This window comes from Trichosurus vulpecula, chromosome 5, assembly GCF_011100635.1.
Source record: "Trichosurus vulpecula isolate mTriVul1 chromosome 5, mTriVul1.pri, whole genome shotgun sequence".
Lineage (NCBI taxonomy): Eukaryota > Metazoa > Chordata > Mammalia > Diprotodontia > Phalangeridae > Trichosurus > Trichosurus vulpecula.
This window is the reverse complement of record NC_050577.1, coordinates 152,170,472-152,189,781: the sequence shown is the minus strand read 5'-3', so window position 1 is coordinate 152,189,781 and position 19,310 is coordinate 152,170,472. Positions and strand designations below refer to the sequence as shown.

Sequence of the window (19,310 nt, the reverse complement as noted above, 5' to 3'; positions counted from 1 at the left end):
GGAGACCTCAACCTCCCCCTCTCTGAACTTGATAAATCTAACCTCAAAAGAAGTTAAGGAGGTGAACAGAATTATAAAAGGCAGATATGATAGACCTCTGGAGAAAACTGAATGGGGATAAAAAGGAATATACTTTTTTCTCTGCGGTACATGGCACATACTCAAAAATTAACCACGTACTAGGGCATAAAAACCTCACAATTCAGTGCAGAAAGGCAGAAGTAGTCAAAGCATACTTTTCAGATCACGATGCAATAAAAATTATTTGTAACAAAGAACCATGGAAAAATAAGCTAAAAATTAATTGGAAACTAAATAATCTAATTCTACAGAATGAGTGGGCCAAAGAACAAATTAATAACTTCATTCGAGAGAATGACAATAATGAGACAACATACCAAAACTTATGGGATGCAGCAAAAGCAGTTCTTAGGGGAAGTTTTACATCTCTAAATGCTGACATGAATAAAATAGAGAAAAAGGAGATAAAAAATTGGGCATGCAGCTAAAAAAGCTAGAAAAAGAACAAATTGAAAATCCCCAATTAAATACCAAATTAGAAATACTGAAAATCAAAGGAGAGATTAATAAAATTGAAATCAAGAAAACTATTGAATATTATCAATAAATAAAACAAAGAGCTGATTTTATGAAAAAACCAATAAAATTGATAAACCTTTGGTCAATTTGATTTAAAAAAAGAAAGAAGAAAATCAAATTACCACTATCAAAAATGAAAAGGGTGAAATCACCTCCAACGCAGAGGAAATCAAAACAGTAATTAGGAATTATCTTGCCCAATTGTATGCCCATAAATTTGATAACCTTAGGGATATGGATGAATATCTACAAAAATATAAACTGCCAAGGTTAACAGAAGAGGAAGTAAAACTCCTCAATAACCCCATCTCAGAAAAAGAAATTGAGCAAGCTATCAATGGACTCCCAAGGAAAAAATCTCCAGGGCCAGATGGTTTTACATGTGAATTTTATCAAATATTTAAAGAACAATTATTCCCTATGCTTTATAGACTATTTGGGAAAATAGGTGAAGGAGTCCTACCAAATTCTTTTTATGACACAAATATGGTACTAATACCCAAACCAGGGAGTCAAAACAGAAAGAAAATTATAGACCAATTTCCCTAATGAATATTGATGTAAAAAATTTAAATAAAATATTAGCAAAAATATTGCAGCAACTTATCACAAGAATAATACACTATGACCAGGTAGGATTTATTCCAGGAATGCAAGGCTGGTTCAATATTAGGAAAACTATCAGCATAATTGATCATATCAACAACAAAACTACCAGAAACCATATGATCATCTCAATAAATGCAGAGAAAGCCTTTGACAAAATACAACACCTGTTCCTATTAAAAAAACACTAGAAAGCACAGGAATAAATGGAGCCTTCCTTAAAATTATAAATAGCATCTACCTAAAACTATCAACAAGAATTATTTGTAACGGGGATAAGCTAGATGCATTCCCAATAAGATCAGGGATGAAACAAGGATGTCCATCATCACCCCTACTATTCAACTTGGTACTAGAAACGTTAGCTGTAGCAATAAGAGAAGAAAAAGAAATTGAAGGAATTAGAATAGGCAAAGAAGAAACAAAATTATCACTTTTTGCAGATGATATGATGATTTACTTAGAGAATCCTAGAGAATCAAGTAAAAAACTACTTGAAATAATAAACAACTTTAGCAAAGTTGCAGGATATAAAATAAACCCACATAAATCCTCAGCATTCCTATACATTACTATAAAGCCCAACAGCAAAAGATAGAAGTAGAAATTCCATTCAAAGTTACTGTAGACACTACAAAATTTTTGGCAGTGTATCTGCCAAGACAAACCCAGAGCCTATATGAACATAATTATGAAACACTTTTCTAGAGAATAAAGTCAGATCTAAATAAATGGAAAAATATCAGTTGCTCATGGTTAGGCCAAGCTAATATAATAAAAATGACAATTTTACCTAAATTAATTTGTCTATTCAGTGCCATACCAACTGAACTACCAAAAAGTTATTTTACAGAGCTGGAAAAAATAACAAAATACATCTGGAAGAACAAGAGGTCTAGAATATCTAGGGAAGTAACAAAAAGAAATGCTAGGGAAGGTGGCCTACCCATACCAGATATTAAACTGTACTATAGCAGCAGTCATCAAAACTACCTGGTACTGGCTAATAAACAGAGTTGTGGATCAGTGGAATAGGGTAGGTACACAAGACAGAGTAGTCAATGACTACAGCAATCTACTCTTTGATAAACCCAAAGAATCCAGCTTCTGGGCTAAGAATTCACTATTTCATAAAAACTGCTGGGAAAATTGGAAAATGGTAGGGCAGAAACTGGGAATAGACCAATATCTTACTCCACATACCAAAATAAAGTCAAAATGCATTCAAGATTTAGGAATAAAGGCTGACACTATAAGCAATTTGGGAGAGCAAGGAATAGTTTACCTATCAGATTTATGGAAAAGCAAAGAATTCGTGACACAAGAGATAAAGAGCATTACAAAATGCAAAATATATAATTTTGATTATGTTAAATTATAATGTTTTTGTTTAAAAAAGCCAATGGAACAAAGATTAGGAGGGAAGCAGAAAATTGGGAGAAAATCTTTACAACTAGTATCTCTGATAAAGGCCTCATCTCTAAAATATACAGGGAACTCCACCAAATTTATAGGAATAAAAGTCATTCCCCAATTGAGAAATAGTCAAAGGATACGAACAGGTAGTTTTCAGAGGAAAAAATTAAAGATATCTATAGGCATAAGAAAAAATGCTCTAAATCATTACTGATTAGAGAAATGCAAATCAAAACAACTCTTAGGCACCACATCTCTCCTGTCAGATTGGCTAAAATGACAAAACAGGAAAATGATAAATGCTGGAGAGGATGTGGGAAAATTGGAACACTGTTACATTGCTGGTGGAGTTGCGAACTGATTCAGCCATTCTGGAGAGCAATTTGGAACTATGGCCAAAGGGCTATAAAAATGTTCATACCCTTTGACCCAGCAATACCACTTCTAAGGTGGTATCCCAAAGAGATCACATGAGTGGGAAAAGGACCCATATGTACAAAAATATTTATAGCAGCTCTTTTTGTGGTATCCAAGAATTGGAAATCAAAGAGATGCCCATCAATTGGGGAATGGCTGAACAAGCTGTGGTATATGAAGGTAATAGAATACTATTGTGCCATAAGAAATGCGGATGATACGGACTTCGTAACAACCTTGAAAAGCCTACACGACATAATGCTGGGTTAGAATTGTATCTACAATTGGTTGTTGATAGGTTACACAATTTTCTACTTTAAGTAGGAAGCCAAAAAAAGTAAAATTCAAAAATTTAAACAAATAAATTATATTTGTTCTATTTCAGAACACAAAAGTTTTGAGGAAAGTTCCAAGCAAGAAAATTTCTCATGTCAACAAATAATTCTTGGTGCTGAATTTAATAAGTTTGTCAAAATAACATCATGGGTCACTCTACAAACAGCAATTTAACATCTAAACTAGTCTTCCGGACAGGATTTTTAAATGCGGCTTATTATCTGTAAACAACTTGTATCTGTATAAGTCATGTCCTGTAACATTGAAAGCTCGTGGAGGGCATGAACTACTTCACCTCCTCAGACAGCCAGCCACCACCACCTCTGATAGTGCACTCTACAGAAGTGGGTAGATAATAAATGAATGAATACAAATAAGTAAAAAAAAAAAAAACCTGATCCTCAGCCTGTTCAGAGCTAGTACAATTGCCTAACACCACTGGTTAATTTTAGAATGGCAGTGGCAACCTACCAACTTATTTCACCACTAAGATGTCTGTTACTGTGTTTATATTTAAATAGCCTGCAAGAAATTTGGAGTATATTTGGCAAGTATGCAAACCCTTGACTAATGTCTCTATTTAGCACTTTTTCACCATGGAAAGAAACAGGCTTTAGAAAATAGTTTCCAGTATATCCTAAATTATTCCTTTTCCAGTCCCAAACAGGAATGAGTAGCTTTTTCATAGGCACAGGCCTATTCAAATACCATTTGGTCCTCTGCAGAAGCCAAGGACAAATATTTTATTATTTAAATAATAATTAAAGACCTATACTTTGCTTTGAAAATTGTTATTACCATAGAAAAATTGAGTGCCCTTTTGAAAATGTAATTTCCTAACCTATTCCATTCTCCATTTAGATAGTATCTACTAAATTAAAGCTTCCCACTCTCAATAATCTTGCTTCTGTTTACTTCTTCTTTCATAAATTAACAGTAATAACACTCTGTGGACTCAAATGTAGAAGAGCTCTGATTGCTAAAATGTAGCAGGCTCCTCAAATGAATACTTCAGGTGGTCATTGCTTACTTAATATAGTACTTCCTGATTAATATGACACAATTTTACATCAAACTACATGCCTTACATAAGACCCCTTTGACCAACTCAAAATATAGATCTCAACTTTAACCAGATGGAGAATACTCCTCTCCTTATTAGAACCCAGGGTGTAGAAATGATGATGACCAAATACTTATAGCAAGGATCTCAGCTCTAGTATGGTAAGCTGGTAAATTTCTTATTGGCCTAAGTTTATGGTCCTAAAGTTTCTTCCACCTTTGTAATATCTCTTGTATATGCCCCTATTCTCTTCTCTGACACTGCCGCTACACTGGCACAGTTCCTTATCACCTCACACCTGGACTACTTCAATAGGGCTGATTGTTCTCCCTAGCTCAAGTCTCTCTCCACTCACATTTAATCAAAATGATCTTCCTAAGTCACAAGCCTGACTACATCACCCCATTCAATTAGCCCCAGTGATTTCTTGTTGCCTGTAGGATCAATAAAGAATCCTGGTTTATCCTCTTTAATAGTTTAGCTCTTCCTACCTTTTCAGCCTTCTTTCTCGGATAAGACCCTAGTCCCAAAGCCCAATGGTATAGACTCTCTTCATCGGTGGAGATCAATACCCTTTGTGAGGGTCAAGGCATAGCTGGTGAAAGTAGGAGAGAGAGGGCTCCAGTCTCTTTAGTCTTTTCAGATTTTTAATCTCTTCAGGCTCTGCATTTCCTTCAGTTCCTTCTGGCTTCCAGCTCCAAAAAAGAAGATGGACCACACCCAACTAAAGAGAAAATAAGACTCTAGGAAGAAGCTAACATGAGAAGAGCTAGTGGTCTCCATCATGTTCCTATCTCTGGCTTGCTACACTAGAAACCTTCAGGAAATTTCCTTTTGGGTGAGATCTGGGACTCTTGGTTGGAGTGATTTTCTTCGATACTAATGGGAGAGTTTCTTCCCTTGGAATTGTCTGGTTATATATTCTCCTATGTATACTTACTGATTTGTTTTCACGTCAACACTAACAATATTTAAGAAAGCAGACAGATGTAACTCTGGTCCAGTATGTCCTCTCTCTAAGGAGAGCAGAGTGACCAAACTTCTGGCTCCCACCTCCTACTTCCCTTCCTGGCAGGAATTAAAGCTCCCTTGGAGAATGAGACATGGGCAAGAGATGTCTTTCTGCTTTGTTTTTACTGGCTGCCCCCATGCCTGGAGTGTTCTCTCTCCTCATATGACTTCCTTCAATTCTCAGCTAAAGTCCATCTTCTGTAAGAAGCCTTTCCCAATCCCCCTTAATGCTGGTCTCCTCTCTCTCTCTCTTGATTATCTCCAATTTATTATTTAGCTTGTTTGAACACAGTTGTTTACATACTATTTCCCTCAATTAACACTAACTGATTTGATAGCAGGGACTGTCTTGTGCCTCTCTTTGTATCCTCAGCACTTAACAGAGTCCATGGCACAAAATACCAACTTAAAAAATGTTTATTTACTGACTGGTTTGGGACCCAGCAGTAAGACAATGCATTCCAGTTCTGGGACCAAATGGGATAATCAATGCTTCTCTGAAGGATAAATGCTGGTTCTCTATAGGAGTTCCTCATACCTACCCATATAAACAGCCGGCCAATCACTTCCATCCTCAGATTGCTAGAGGCAGATGATTGTCTACCTAGATTCCATTTCTGTGTTTCAAAAGCAGATAGTAATAGAGAGATTGCATTGACTAGTGGTTTCTGTATTACACTGGAATTAGATGGAAATGGCTAAACTAAACATTTGTGACACTCTTCACACACACACTAATAACTAACACTATTTCTAAAGAATGCTAAGCTATTTAATATTCATTAAATCAATACAAAAGTGCCAAGCATTTTACTATTTCTGTATTTTAAGTAATAACAACTAATGAGGTCAAAAAGACCTCATTAATTTACATATACCTCTGTGGCTAGTCAGCACTACTTGTTCATCTGTCCAGAAGAAGGTTGCTAGGTAGCAAAGCAAGATTATATTCTAAGGTATGCTAGGTTCTCTTCTCATTTCCCTTATTCCCATCAGGGACTTATTTTTGTGGGTTCTCAGTCACTACTGGCTCAAATAACAAAAAATAACTCCCAATATCCCCAAGTAAGACCTCTAAGAAAAAAAAAACTACAAAGAGAGAAGGTAAAGAAAGGGGAGGGAAGAGGAGAAGATGGGAAAGAAGAGATAAGAAGAGAGAAGAGGGCCCAGGATTCAGTCTTGCAGGATATTAGCATTTAAGAAGGAGACAGATAACAAAACAGCAAGAGAGACTGAGAAATAGCGGTCAGTTAAGTAACAGGAGAACCAAGATATGTTAAAGAAGCCAAGGAAGGAAAAAAGAATCCAAGAAGAAATAATTAATGGGAAAAGATACAGAAAAATCCAAAAAGGATTGAGTTCTAAGATCACTAGATTTAATAATTAGGAGATCACTGATAAGCTTTGAGAAAGAAGTTTCAGCACAGCAGTGGGTTCAGAAGTCAGTTTATAAATACTGAGTGGGGGGGGGGGGGGCGGAGCCAAGATGGCGGCTGGTAAGCAGGGACTAGCGTGAGCTCTGTACCGAGTCCCTCCAAAAACCTATAAAAAATGGCTCTGAACCAATTCTAGAACGGCAGAACCCACAAAACAGCAGAGGGAAGCAGGGCTCCAGCCCAGGACAGCCTGGATGGTCTCTGGGTGAGGTCTATTCCACACGGAGCTGGGAGCGGAGTGGAGCAGAACCCAGCCTGAACAGCGTGGACCATCCACACCAGAAGCCAGGTGGAGGGGGCCCTAGCGCCCTGAATCAGTGAGCTGCGGCAGTTACCAGACTCTTCAAGCCACAAACACCAAAGACAGCGGAGAAGGTTAGTGGGAAAAGCTGCGGGAGTAGAAGGAGTTCTCATTTTGGCTTCCAGCCCCGGGGGCAGCGGAGGTGGGGCAGCTACAGCTGTTGTTACTTCTGGCTCCAGGCCCACCTGGTGGGAGGAATTAAGTGGCAGATCAGAGCAGCAGTGTACAGCCTGCTGAAGATCTAAGCCCAGTCCAGGTTGGGGGTTGGGGAAGGAGCAGTACTGGTGTGGCAGAGCCGGCACCTCCCCCCCAAACGTGGAACATAGAACTCTCTAGTCTACAAGCAGTCATACCCCACTGAAAAACTCAAAGGTCAAGTTAGTTGGCTGGGAATATGGCCAGGCAGCAAAAACGCACCGAGATTTAGTCTCAGACTTTGCATTCTTTCTTTGGTGGCAAAGAAGACCAAAACATACAGCCTAAAGAAGTCAATAAAGGGCAAGAGCCTACACTAAAAGCCTCCAACAAAAACATGAACTGGTCGCAGGCCATGGAAGAGCTCAAAAAGGAGTTGGAAAAGCAAGTTAGAGAAGTAGAGGAAAAATTGGGAAGAGAAATGAGAAGGATGTGAGAAAACCATGAAAAACAAGTCAATGACTTGCTAAAGGAGACCCAAAAAAATACTGAAAAATACACTGAAGAAAACAACACCTTAAAAAACAAACTAACTCAAATGGCAAAAGAGCTCCAAAAAGCCAATGAGGAGAAGAATGCCTTGAAAGGCAGAATTACCCAAGTGGAAAAGGAGGTCCAAAAGACCACTGAAGAAAATACTACTTTAAAAATTAGATTGGAGCAAGTGGAAGCTAGTGACTTTATGAGAAATCAAGATATTATAAAACAGAACCAAAGGAATGAAAAAATGGAAGACAATGTGAAATATCTCATTGGAAAAACCACTGACCTGGAAAATAGATCCAGGAGAGATAATTTAAAAATTATTGGACTACCTGAAAGCCATGATCAAAAAAAGAGCCTAGATATCATCTTTCAAGAAATTATCAAGGAGAACTGCCCTGATATTCTAGAGCCACAGGGCAAAATAGAAATTGAAAGAATCCATCCATCGCCTCCTCAAATAGATCCAAAAAGAAATCTCCCAGGAATATTGTCGCCAAATTCCAGAGCTTCCAGATCAAGGAGAAAATGCTGCAAGCAGCCAGAAAGAAACAATTTGAGTATTGTGGAAACTCAATCAGAATAACCCAAGATCTGGCAGCCTCTACGTTAAGAGATCGAAGGGCTTGGAACACGATATTCCGGAGGTCAATGGAGCTAGGATTAAAACCTAGAATCACCTACCCAGCAAAACTGAGTATCATGCTCCAAGGCAAAATATGGATTTTCAATAAAATAGAGGACTTTCAAGCTTTCTCAGTGAAAAGACCAGAACTGAATAGAAAATTTGACTTTCAAACACAAGAATCAAGAGAAGCATGAAAAGGTAATCAAGAAAAAGAACAAGAAAAAGAAATTGCAAGGGACTTACTAAAGGTGAACTGTTTTGTTGACATTGCTACATGGAAAGATGACAAGTATGATTCATGAGACCTCAGTATTAGGGTAGCTGAAGGGAATATGCATACATATATGTTTATGTATATATATGGGTGAATGTGTATGTTTGTATATGTCTATATATATATATATTATATATATATATATATACAGAGAGAGAGGGGGGGGGAGGGGGAGAGGGAGAGAGTGGACACAGGGTGAGTTGAAAATGAAGGGAAGATATCTAAAAGAAATAAAATCAAATTAAGGGATGAGAGAGGAACATACTGAGAGAGGGAGATAAGGAGAGATAGAATGGGATGGATCATCTCCCGTAAAGGTGGCAAGAGGAAGCAGTTCTGTGGGAGGAGGGGAGAGGGCGGATGAGGGGGGAATGAGTGAACATTGCTCTCATCAGATTTGGCCTAAGGAGGAAATACCATACGTACCCAATTGGGAATCTTACCCCACAGGAAAGAAGAGGGAAGAAGATAAAAAAAAAATGGGGGGGATGATGGAGAAGAGGGCAGATGGGGGTGGAGGTAGTCAAAAACAAACACTTTCGAAAGGGGACAGGGTCAAGGGAGAAAATTCAAGAAAGGGGGATGGGTTGGGAAGGAGCAAAATATAGTTAGTCTTTCACAACATGAGTACTGTGGAAGGGTTATACATAATGATACACATCTTGCCTATGTTGAATTGCTTGACTTCTTAGGGAGGGTGGGTGGGAAGGGAAGAGGGGAGAGAATTTGGAACTCAGAGTTTTAAAAACAGATGTTCAAAAACAAACAAAAATGTTTTTGCATGCAACAACAAAATAAGATACACAGGCAATGGGGCGTAAAAATTTATCTTGCCCTACAAGAAAGGAAGAGAAAAGGGGATGGGAGGGGAGTGGGGTGACAGAGGGGAGCGCTGACTGGGGAACAGGACAACCAGAATATACGCCATCTTGGAGTGGAGGGGAGGGTAGAAATGGGGAGAAAATTTGTAATTCAAACTCTTGTGAAAATCAATGCTGAAAACTAAATATGTTAAATAAATTTTAAAAAAATTTAGAAAAAAAATAAATACTGAGTGAGAAGTAAAGTGACAACATGAACCCAAGGATATCAAAAACAGAAAGGTACCATATATACCACAATATTCATGACAGTACTTTTCGTAGTTTAAAAAAATGGAAATGAAATAGATGCCCATCAACTGGCTGGCAGAGGAGTGTAATGATATTATTGCACCATAAGAAATAATGAATATGATGAATTTTTTTTTAAAATGGGATGACTTATTCGAACTATTCCAGAGCAAAGTAAACAGAACCAGTAGAGCAACAGAAACAATGATTACAATGATATAAGTGAAAACAACACTTAAGGGAGCCAAACTCATATTAGTTGCAAGGATTAATCTTGGTGCTTAAAGAATAGACCGCACTCCTCAGCAGACAGTTGGGAGACTACATTTGTCCACAAATGTAATTTAGTTATATTCAAGGTTGAAGCTCTTTCTTCTCCCTAATAAATGTATTAGAAATTTTTCTCCCTTACAAAATCCCAGCTCCTCTCTAGAATCTAGGCTAGCATTCAATCTGTACTTTCACTTAAGAAGCTATCCTGAGACTATTTCCATGGCAATATCCAAGTAAATTAAATATATCAAGAACTCCTTTGACAAACTGAGGCCCATACCAATGTTTGATCATCTGCATACCCAGGCAGTTTTAAATGCTCCCCTTCCCCACTTTTTTATCATTTACTGCTAAATTGAGGTCTCCTCTTGGAATACATAGTGCCCATTGGCATCCAAGTGGGTAAGGGTATGTTCTCAGATAATATACTTTCCTAATTCGTGTTAATGGACTTTGAGTATCAGACTGGGAAATGAGCATTCCAATCCTATGCTCCTTAACCCATTTAACCAATAATAATGCTCAAAGATCCCAAAAGTTATATGTGGGAGCAAAGGTAGCAAATATCACCTTGCTTCTCCAAAAGTAAATGTCCTAGAACAACAGGAGAAATAAAGAAAACTGATACATGTCCAAGATGAGACCTTGCCTACAGAAAGGGGAAAATAGGTATATCATCTTTGATATGAGATGTTTTGATGAAGGTTTAAAGATTTTGAGCATCTCCTCTCTCATTTGAATCATAAAATTTCCATGATGCCATATTCTGGCACATATATTACTGTATGACTAATCCTTCCTATAAGAAGGGATTTAGGGGGCTGGACTATTTATAGCTGGGGATAACTATCAGTTCTGTTCAGGTTACTCAGATTAAGTCTCAGGTTTAGAGTACTAGATTCACCCCGCTAATAAGGCCACTGATCACTTGTATTTTAGAAGGCAAAAAATAAATCATACTCAGGGTTACTTGTTGGCACAAATTTCTTTATTTCTCATGTTTCCTTTACGGCTGTGACAAAGTCTAAATTGCTAGTGTTTCTCTAGTCTAAAAAATAACTGTCCACACTGCATTTCTGACTTTTCTGGACTTTTTCCACAATGCCTCAGAAACCTCTTAACTCTACAACTTCACTCTAGCCCTAGACTTCCATACATCGAAAGCATCTCCCTCACTTTGACTTATCTCCTTCTGACTGGCTAGTTCCTCAAGTACCTCCAGTTAAAGGAAGAGGCCCAAGCTAGTCATGTCTTCACTCTTCTTCAGGCTGTATTTCTGACTCTCAGACTTTCTCTATAATACACCTCCCTCCCCAGCCCCGCTCCCACTGGGTACCTTCATCTTCTCCTTCCCCTTTTCAGTTTCCTTTGCATTATCTTTCCCCATTAGAAAGTAAGCCTCTTGAGAGCAAAAAATGTCTTTCTGCTTTTATTTGTATTCTCAGAGCTTAGCACAGTGCCTGGCACAGAGTAAACACTTAATAAATGCTTTCTGACTTAACTTATTGACAGTATCCACTACCTTTCAACTTCCACGCTCCTTCTATTGCCTCTCTATTACTGTGACCTAAGGAAGATGTAAAATTCTGATTAGTTTTTTGGTAATTAAAATGTTTTTTAAATTAATGTCCAGGAGGCAGCATGATCTACTGGAAGGAACACAGACTTTGGCACCAGGAGACCTGGTTTTGAAATCTGGCTCTGATGCATGCTATGTGTACAACCTTAGAAAAGTCATGACCTTACTTAGCTTCAGCTTCCTCATGTAAAATGGAGGTAGAGGTGGAGTTTGAAATGGAATCTCCAATGTACCTTCCAGATCTAAATCCTCTGACCAACAGTGCTACCCTTGTAAGTTCTCAAACTCCTTCTCTCCCACTCGTCTTCTTCCTGTTACTGATCTACCTCCCTTTACTCGACAACTAAGGGCCATTTACGTTTTTACCCTCACTTGGCTCTCCTGCAGCAGGATATTTTTAACTTGTAACCTCACTAGCAAATAATAACCCCCACATTTTTTTTACAACAAATCCCTTATGCCATATTTTCAATGAAAACTCCTGAACTACACTTGAAAACAAATAATTAAAATCTCCTAAGATGCCTTCCCTTAAGATATATTAGCACCTCCTCTGAAAGTAAAAACATTTTCTTTCACACTCAAAGTAACTAAATATGTGATGCCTCACTATGGCTATTCAATATGACAACATTAATCAGAAAACATACTACTTCCCTTCCTTCCCACAGTACTTCCTCTTTTTAAAAGGTTAGAAATTAGAAATTGAAAATTGCTGTTACGATGTAGGACTCAAATTCTGGTTCATTTATGTCTTTACATACTGAACTCTAACTTGGGATAAACTGTGATAAAGTAAATTCATTGTATAAACCCTTACTAAAAGTATACTTTTTCCCCTTGAAATTAGAATTATCTCAAGAAATGTGAGGTGAAAGACTGCTATAACTACAGACGATGTGACACTGCAAAACACTACTTATAATCATCTTTGAAGAGGATTTTAATTTTAAAAAACTACTTTTGAGTCTGAGTAGACTATCTCAAATTGTACTTCACAACTTTTCTCTTGGAATTTCAAAACTGATTTTTCGGCGGATCCACAATTTCAGTATTTCCCTTCACTAAACAAAACTGAGTCCTCCTCATATGATGCTGAGCTATAGCTTATGTGTATTAAGGACTAAATATTAAGCATTAGCTTAAGGGGCAAGTTAAATAATGCTTAGTATTGTTTTTACCTGGTATGTTAAATATAGAACAAGAAAATCCTCCACTTTAAGTGGGAATAATTTAATTTACTAAGTCAATGATAACAAAAAAGTGCAATCAAGAAATTTAAATTTTTCTGGTACTGTGTTTACACTGATCATCAGCTGGATAATGCTGAGTGCTAGTCTACTGCTAAATATTAGTTATAAAAAACACAAACATTTTTATAGGTTTTGCATTTCAATGATTATATATTTGAACATCCTTTGTTGCCTTACCAACCTTCCTCTGAATATCAGATTATTTATCATACATTTAATCAGCAGATGTTCTATGTAGTTGATTTGGTATAATTTTTTCTAATAAAGTATCTGATTACTAACAGCTTATCTGTCCCTAGAGCAGCACTACTTATTTCACAAATTATTTTATTTTTGCATTAAATTTTAAAGTTTCCTATACTAAAAACTTAATCTCAAAAGTTCAAAAGGTGATCAATATTTTAAAACTAAAGCCAAGTTTCTTGTTTGAACTTCCAGTAACATAAAAAAGGATGATCTTATTCAGACCTTATCTCTCCTATAAGCTTTCTATATGCTGTCCTGAACTTAAAATTTTCAATAAAAAAATATTTCACAAATCAATTTTTAAAGTACTTTAGGTAATACTACAATTATATAAATCTAGGAGATAAGAGAAAGACTTACAAAATTAGAAAACCACTTTAAATGCATACTTATGTAACTCTGAACTTAATGCTTTAAAAGGTAAAACTGAAAGTAACTACCAGCTTACCTTCTTTTGATACCAGACTATAGCATCTGTCACTTTGGACGCCATTTATTCCACTGAGATCACACATTAGTCATTTTAGGCTGTGCAAGAAAGAAAAGACACATAGAGACAACTTTACTTCCACGTTCTAAGGATAGTCTGAATAACAAGCATATATAATACCCTGGTTACTTGCAGAGCAAGGGGTGTATGACTATACTTACATTACACCCTTCCTCATTACTATTTTAGTAACAGGCTTTCTTGGTAAACAAAAATCAGTTGTCATAATAACAGAGGGTTATGCTTGAATATAACAGAGGATACTTTCTACAAAATACATTGCATGATATAATATCTTCTTACAAAGAATAGCCACAGAGTTTGTTAGAGTAATTTATAGTATAAATTTTCCATATTTAAATTTTTTTCACATTTAAAAATGTAAAAGCAATTCAATTATTAATGCTGCAATATAAAAATTCTGTAAGACATTTTACTTAGAATCCTGGAGCTAAAAGATGCCTTAGAAATCATACACCCCAATATACCACTTTCTCTTAGACATCCTCCTCAAGAGTCCTGCTTGAATATTTCAAATGCTGAGGCAGTCTACTGTATTATTAGTATTGAATGTTACAGCATTTTTTTTAAACAGAAAATTGTCTCCCTATAGTTTCTATCCATTGATCCCAGTTCTGTCCTCTGTAGCAGCACAGGGTAAGACTCTTCCAGATGACAGCCCTTGAATTATTTAAAGAAAGTTATCATGTCCAACATTCCAATCTCTTCCCCACCCCCAAACTTAGCCTTCTTTTCTTCAAATTTAACTAGATTAACCGTGTTTGAATCTTGATTCTAGACTTACTTATGTGACCTCAAGCAAATCACTTAGTAACTCTTAGACTTCGGTTTCCTAAACTATAAAATTAAGGTAGTTGGTCTACATAACCTTTAAAGTCCCTTCTGAATCTAAAACTATGAGCCTATGAACATTTTCCCGCATGGCATGATTTCCAGATACCTTCATAATCTGCTCACTCACCTTTGTATACTAATTTATCAATTTCCTCAAAGTATGGTGCCCAGAACTAAATATAATACTGGAGATACATTCTTACCTTAACACTTAACAAATCAGCCCTCTTATTAGCTTTACCACTGTCTAGCTTAATTTTAAAAGAAAAAAAAGCAACAATATAATGCACTTGGACAAAGTAGTTCCAATCATATTTTATATTATTATCTTTCACATACCATATATTTTAGCCAAACTGGAAAAATAGCTGTTCCCCAAATTCAACATATTTCCTACCTCCATGTGTTTGAACAAGCTGACTATGATACTTGGAGCTCAATTCCTCCTCATTCAACATCTTTAATGTCTTTCTTGTTAGTTCCACCTCCTCAACACCTCTCACATGTATCGCTTTGCTCACACCAGGATCATTCTGGTCCAGGTCCTCATTACCTCTTTCCTAAACTATTGGAAGAGCCTTCTATAATCAATCTCCCTGCATTGCTCATTCCTCTAAAATCTATATTCCACAGAGCTGTCAAATTGATAATCCCAAAGTACAGGTCTAACCATGTCGCTTCTCTGCCTAAGAAACTTCAGTGGCTCCCCATCTTATTAAATTCAGACCAATGTTCTGGACCCTTGAGACCTTTTTGAATCCTAACTTGACATTCTATGTGTTAACTAGCTTTTTCAGCTTTAAATGATTTTAAATCTATGTCTTTACATGAAATCACTGATAAAAACATTAACTAGCACAGGACCAAATGTAAACGATCCCTGGGGCATGCCACCAAAGACCTTTCAAGCAGACATCAAACAATTAATAACTTCTCTTTGAACCACTTCCGAATCTACTTAGCCAAATTTCTCCAACTTTTATGTATCATGAAAAGTATGTGGAATACTACATGCAACGTGAGATTTTTTCAATACATTGGTCAGTTCTGCTGAATTTTTTTGGTGCTTCCCCATTTTTAAAAAAAACCAATTATTATAAAATATAGCTCTCTGGGAAGGGGTGGGGAAAAGGATATAAAGGGAAATATAAGTGATATAAAACAAAAGACAGCATGAGAGGCTGTTAAAATCTTGGTAAACTACATCCCATGTCACTTTATAGATCACCCAGGCTAATACCCCTGTTAAAAAAAGGAAAAAGATTAGTCTTACACAACCTATTCTCAGTGAAGATATGAATTGCTTGTGTCATTGTTTCCTTTCCTAAATGTTTACAAACCATACTTTCAATAATATGTCCTAGAATTTTACCAGAAAAACAAGTCCAGTTCATCGGCCTATAATCTGCAGGCTCAGTTCACTTCCCTTTTATGAAAATCAAATCAAAACATGCACCCTTCTCTTATAGCACTCTGCTATTCTCCATAATCTTTTGAGGAACAGTGGAGTAGACAGGGAGAGGCAGAATTCATAAAACAGGGGAAGCAGTCTCCACCATTCTTCCTGTCTCCCAGGTTTGGGACTTCAACAGTATCCTTGACTCCTCACTCCCTTTCACCCACGTAATCAATGAGATGCCAAACCTTGTTTCTACCTTCATCTCTCTCACCCAACCCCTTTCCTCTACTCACTAAAACCACCCTATGCACAGCTGCCAAAATGATCTTCTTTAAGTGCGCTTCTGACCGCATCACTCTCCAATACAATCAGCTACAGGGGCTCCAGACTGCCTCTAAAATAAAATATAAATTCCTTTGTTTGGCTTTTAAAATTCTTCACACCCTGATGCCAACCTACCTTTCCAACATCACTAGACATTACTCATCTTCCTGAACTCTATGGTCCACCCAAACTAGCCTTCTTATTCTAACCTTTGCGCTGGCTTTCCTGCATGCTTAGAATGCATTCCCTCCTCACCTCCACCTCACAACATCCTTCAATTCTATTTTCTAAACACAACCTTTCTTGATAACAGCTGCACAAGTGCATGCACACATGCTCTCCCCCCCCCCCCAATCTTCCCTCTCTAAGTACCTACTATTGATTTTGTACTTATTCTGTATATATGTATTTCCTCTACATGCAGTATTCTACACATAGCTATATACACATAGTTTCTCCTGACATAATCTAAATTCCTTGAAGGTGGGAACAATTCATTTTTTTTCTTTGTATCCCCAAAACCTAGATCAATGCCTGATACAGAGTAGGTACTTAATAAATGTTGGCTGACTGTCCAAGAATTTTGAAAGAGTAAAACATCTAACCTACCAAGGCCCTAAGAAAGCTCAGGCACTCATGTGGCTTATCTTCAAGAGACTTTTTTAAAAGTGGGGAGGGGGGTGGAGAGGCTTTACTTACCACATCTAATAAGACAGAGTCCCGAAGATTGGATGATATAAAGAAGAAAAAGTCAAATAATACAAGAACAATGAATAACTTGATAAATCAACTCAAAGGCTTGCCAAGACACATTTGAAAAAAGTAAGGGGAATATACAATTGAGCAAGCTGAACTCTTCAGAAAAGCAGGCGGCGTCCTCAGTATCCCAGCGCCTGGTATGTACAAGGGGACTTCACACTTTTTGACCGACTGAATGATAATGAATGACAAAAATGACAATGGAAATATATTAACTTTTTGTTAAATTTTTTATGTAATATTTTTCTATTCCATTAGTGTGAGCTACTCCATGACAGGGCATGTCTTTAACCTGTCTAAATATGTATCTCCAGAGCTTAGCACAGTGCCTACCACATAATAAACACTTAACAGATACTTGTTGACCAATCATTGCCTTTTCAATAAAAACAATGTGTAAAATGTATAACTAAATATTATTTAACTTGGCTACTTTCATTAAGACTTCATGTAAATCAATGATCAAATCAGAAAAAGATCCTGTTAGCCTAAGCTTCCTAATTTCTGATTCAGAAAATACAAACACCCTATGATAAGATCCAGCTTCTTGAAGATACAAAGGATGAAATAAATGTATTTAATAATCAGCTACTGAAAGACCACCAAAAATAGAATTTAAAAGTTCTCATCTCCAAAACATAAAGAACTTTTTAAAACTGACTTTCAAACTTCAACATTTTATGGGCAATTTTATAGACCATGTGATATCGTTGTTATTCTATATTCTCAATATTTCTATGAGAACCATAGAATTCCAAAAAGCAAATCTGTTCATGTGTACAAAGACTACTAAGCCACCTTTAGGTTAATAATACTCCTCACACAGGAATTGGGAAGTTTTTCTTCTTTCCTTTTTTTAAAACATGTAAACAATTTGAAAGAGGAAGAAGCAATATATGTAATTAGTTGTCATTAACGTCCAAAATACAAACAGTTGCCTAATCGCTGAAACTTCTCAGCTCTCAAATACGTATATGCTCAAGGATTATCTTCAGACTCATAGGTTTATTTCCCTCCTACAACTATAGCTACCTTTCTAGTCTACTTTGCTCCCCAATGGAGGGAGTATTCAATTACTACTTTAGAAATGCTCCATTTACTACTGCCTATCACTGCTGCTCACTGGTCTGTAACTACCTTACAAATCATATATCCCTCGATGTTTCTACTGATACACTATCTACTATTATCCTTGTTTCTCTATTATGTTTGTTGTTCTTTGTCAATAAGACTGAATTGCTTTCTCAGCAAAAAAAAAGGCATCAAGAAGCCAAAGGCAAGGAACTGACCTCATCATTTTTATACCTCCCAATTTTCCTTGGCAACTGCCTTACAATTTCCAACTTCTTTTTATTTGATGGTTATCCAATGAAGAAATCACTAAATAGATAACATGCCATTTTACATTATCCAAGCTAAATATTCCTCATGTTAGTTCGAATATGTGTATTAACATGCAAATGTTTACTAATGTGATATTTACATATGCACAACTTAGACAAAATATAAGATTCCCCATTCTTCTAAATCCAATGAACAGTTACTTCTCTACTCCAGTAAGTACTAAGGGGTCAAAATTAAATGCATTATATAATAAACAAATTTAAATGAGAGATTTAATGTCATCTCTTATCCAGAAGTCACTTCTTAAAAGAAAACTTTTATCTTAAAAAACAATGTTATGTAACTTGCTTTACCAATCTACACTGTGGTGTCTATTTCTAAAAATCAACTGTAATAGTATGCTCAGATCACAAAATGTTCTATTACCTCTTATCAAATTCATTCATATCTAGGAAAACAACATATTTTTTGCAAATTATTTTTTTGTAAATTATATGAACCTGGACAACAGTTATTTACTTCTCTTGTAAACTCATTTGATGTTTTCCTGAATCTCCATAGCCTGTCAGCAACATTGAGTGCCTCATACTTATTTTAAAAATAGGTTAAGCAACATGAAGAGATATGTTACTGAATCAGATACTAGACACAGCAAATCTTGTGACACCAAAAATTTCACACAAGTGCAGGCAATGTAAATCAACTAACCATGATATATTTGGCTTTTTGGAGACCTAACATCAACAGAATAGATTACCTCTAAAAACTCTTCCAGCTAAGAATTTCCTTAAGTCTTAAATTCTATGATAGTTCAACAGCTAGAACACAATGTTTATGTTGATATGAGTTGATGATTGGCCTATTTGCTTACTATCACAAATTATGACATTAAAGTCAATCTTCTGAAAAA

The 19,310-nt window shown here is 36.5% G+C and overlaps 1 protein-coding gene across 5 annotated transcripts in view; it reads right to left on the bottom strand.

Annotated features, from left to right (window-relative positions):
• Positions 1 to 19,310, bottom strand: part of PHTF2 (putative homeodomain transcription factor 2) — a 183,699-nt gene that overhangs the window by 132,654 nt on the left and 31,735 nt on the right. For 4 of the 5 annotated variants that reach the window (XM_036758937.1, XM_036758941.1, XM_036758940.1 and 1 more), the window contains exon 2: positions 13,678 to 13,757. In XM_036758937.1, coding sequence (XP_036614832.1) covers positions 13,678 to 13,722 — 45 coding nt within the window. In that variant the 5' untranslated portion in view covers positions 13,723 to 13,757. Of the gene's footprint in view, positions 1 to 13,677; positions 13,758 to 14,207; positions 14,354 to 19,310 lie in introns of those variants that run through there. The other variant, XM_036758938.1, reaches the window with a different exon arrangement.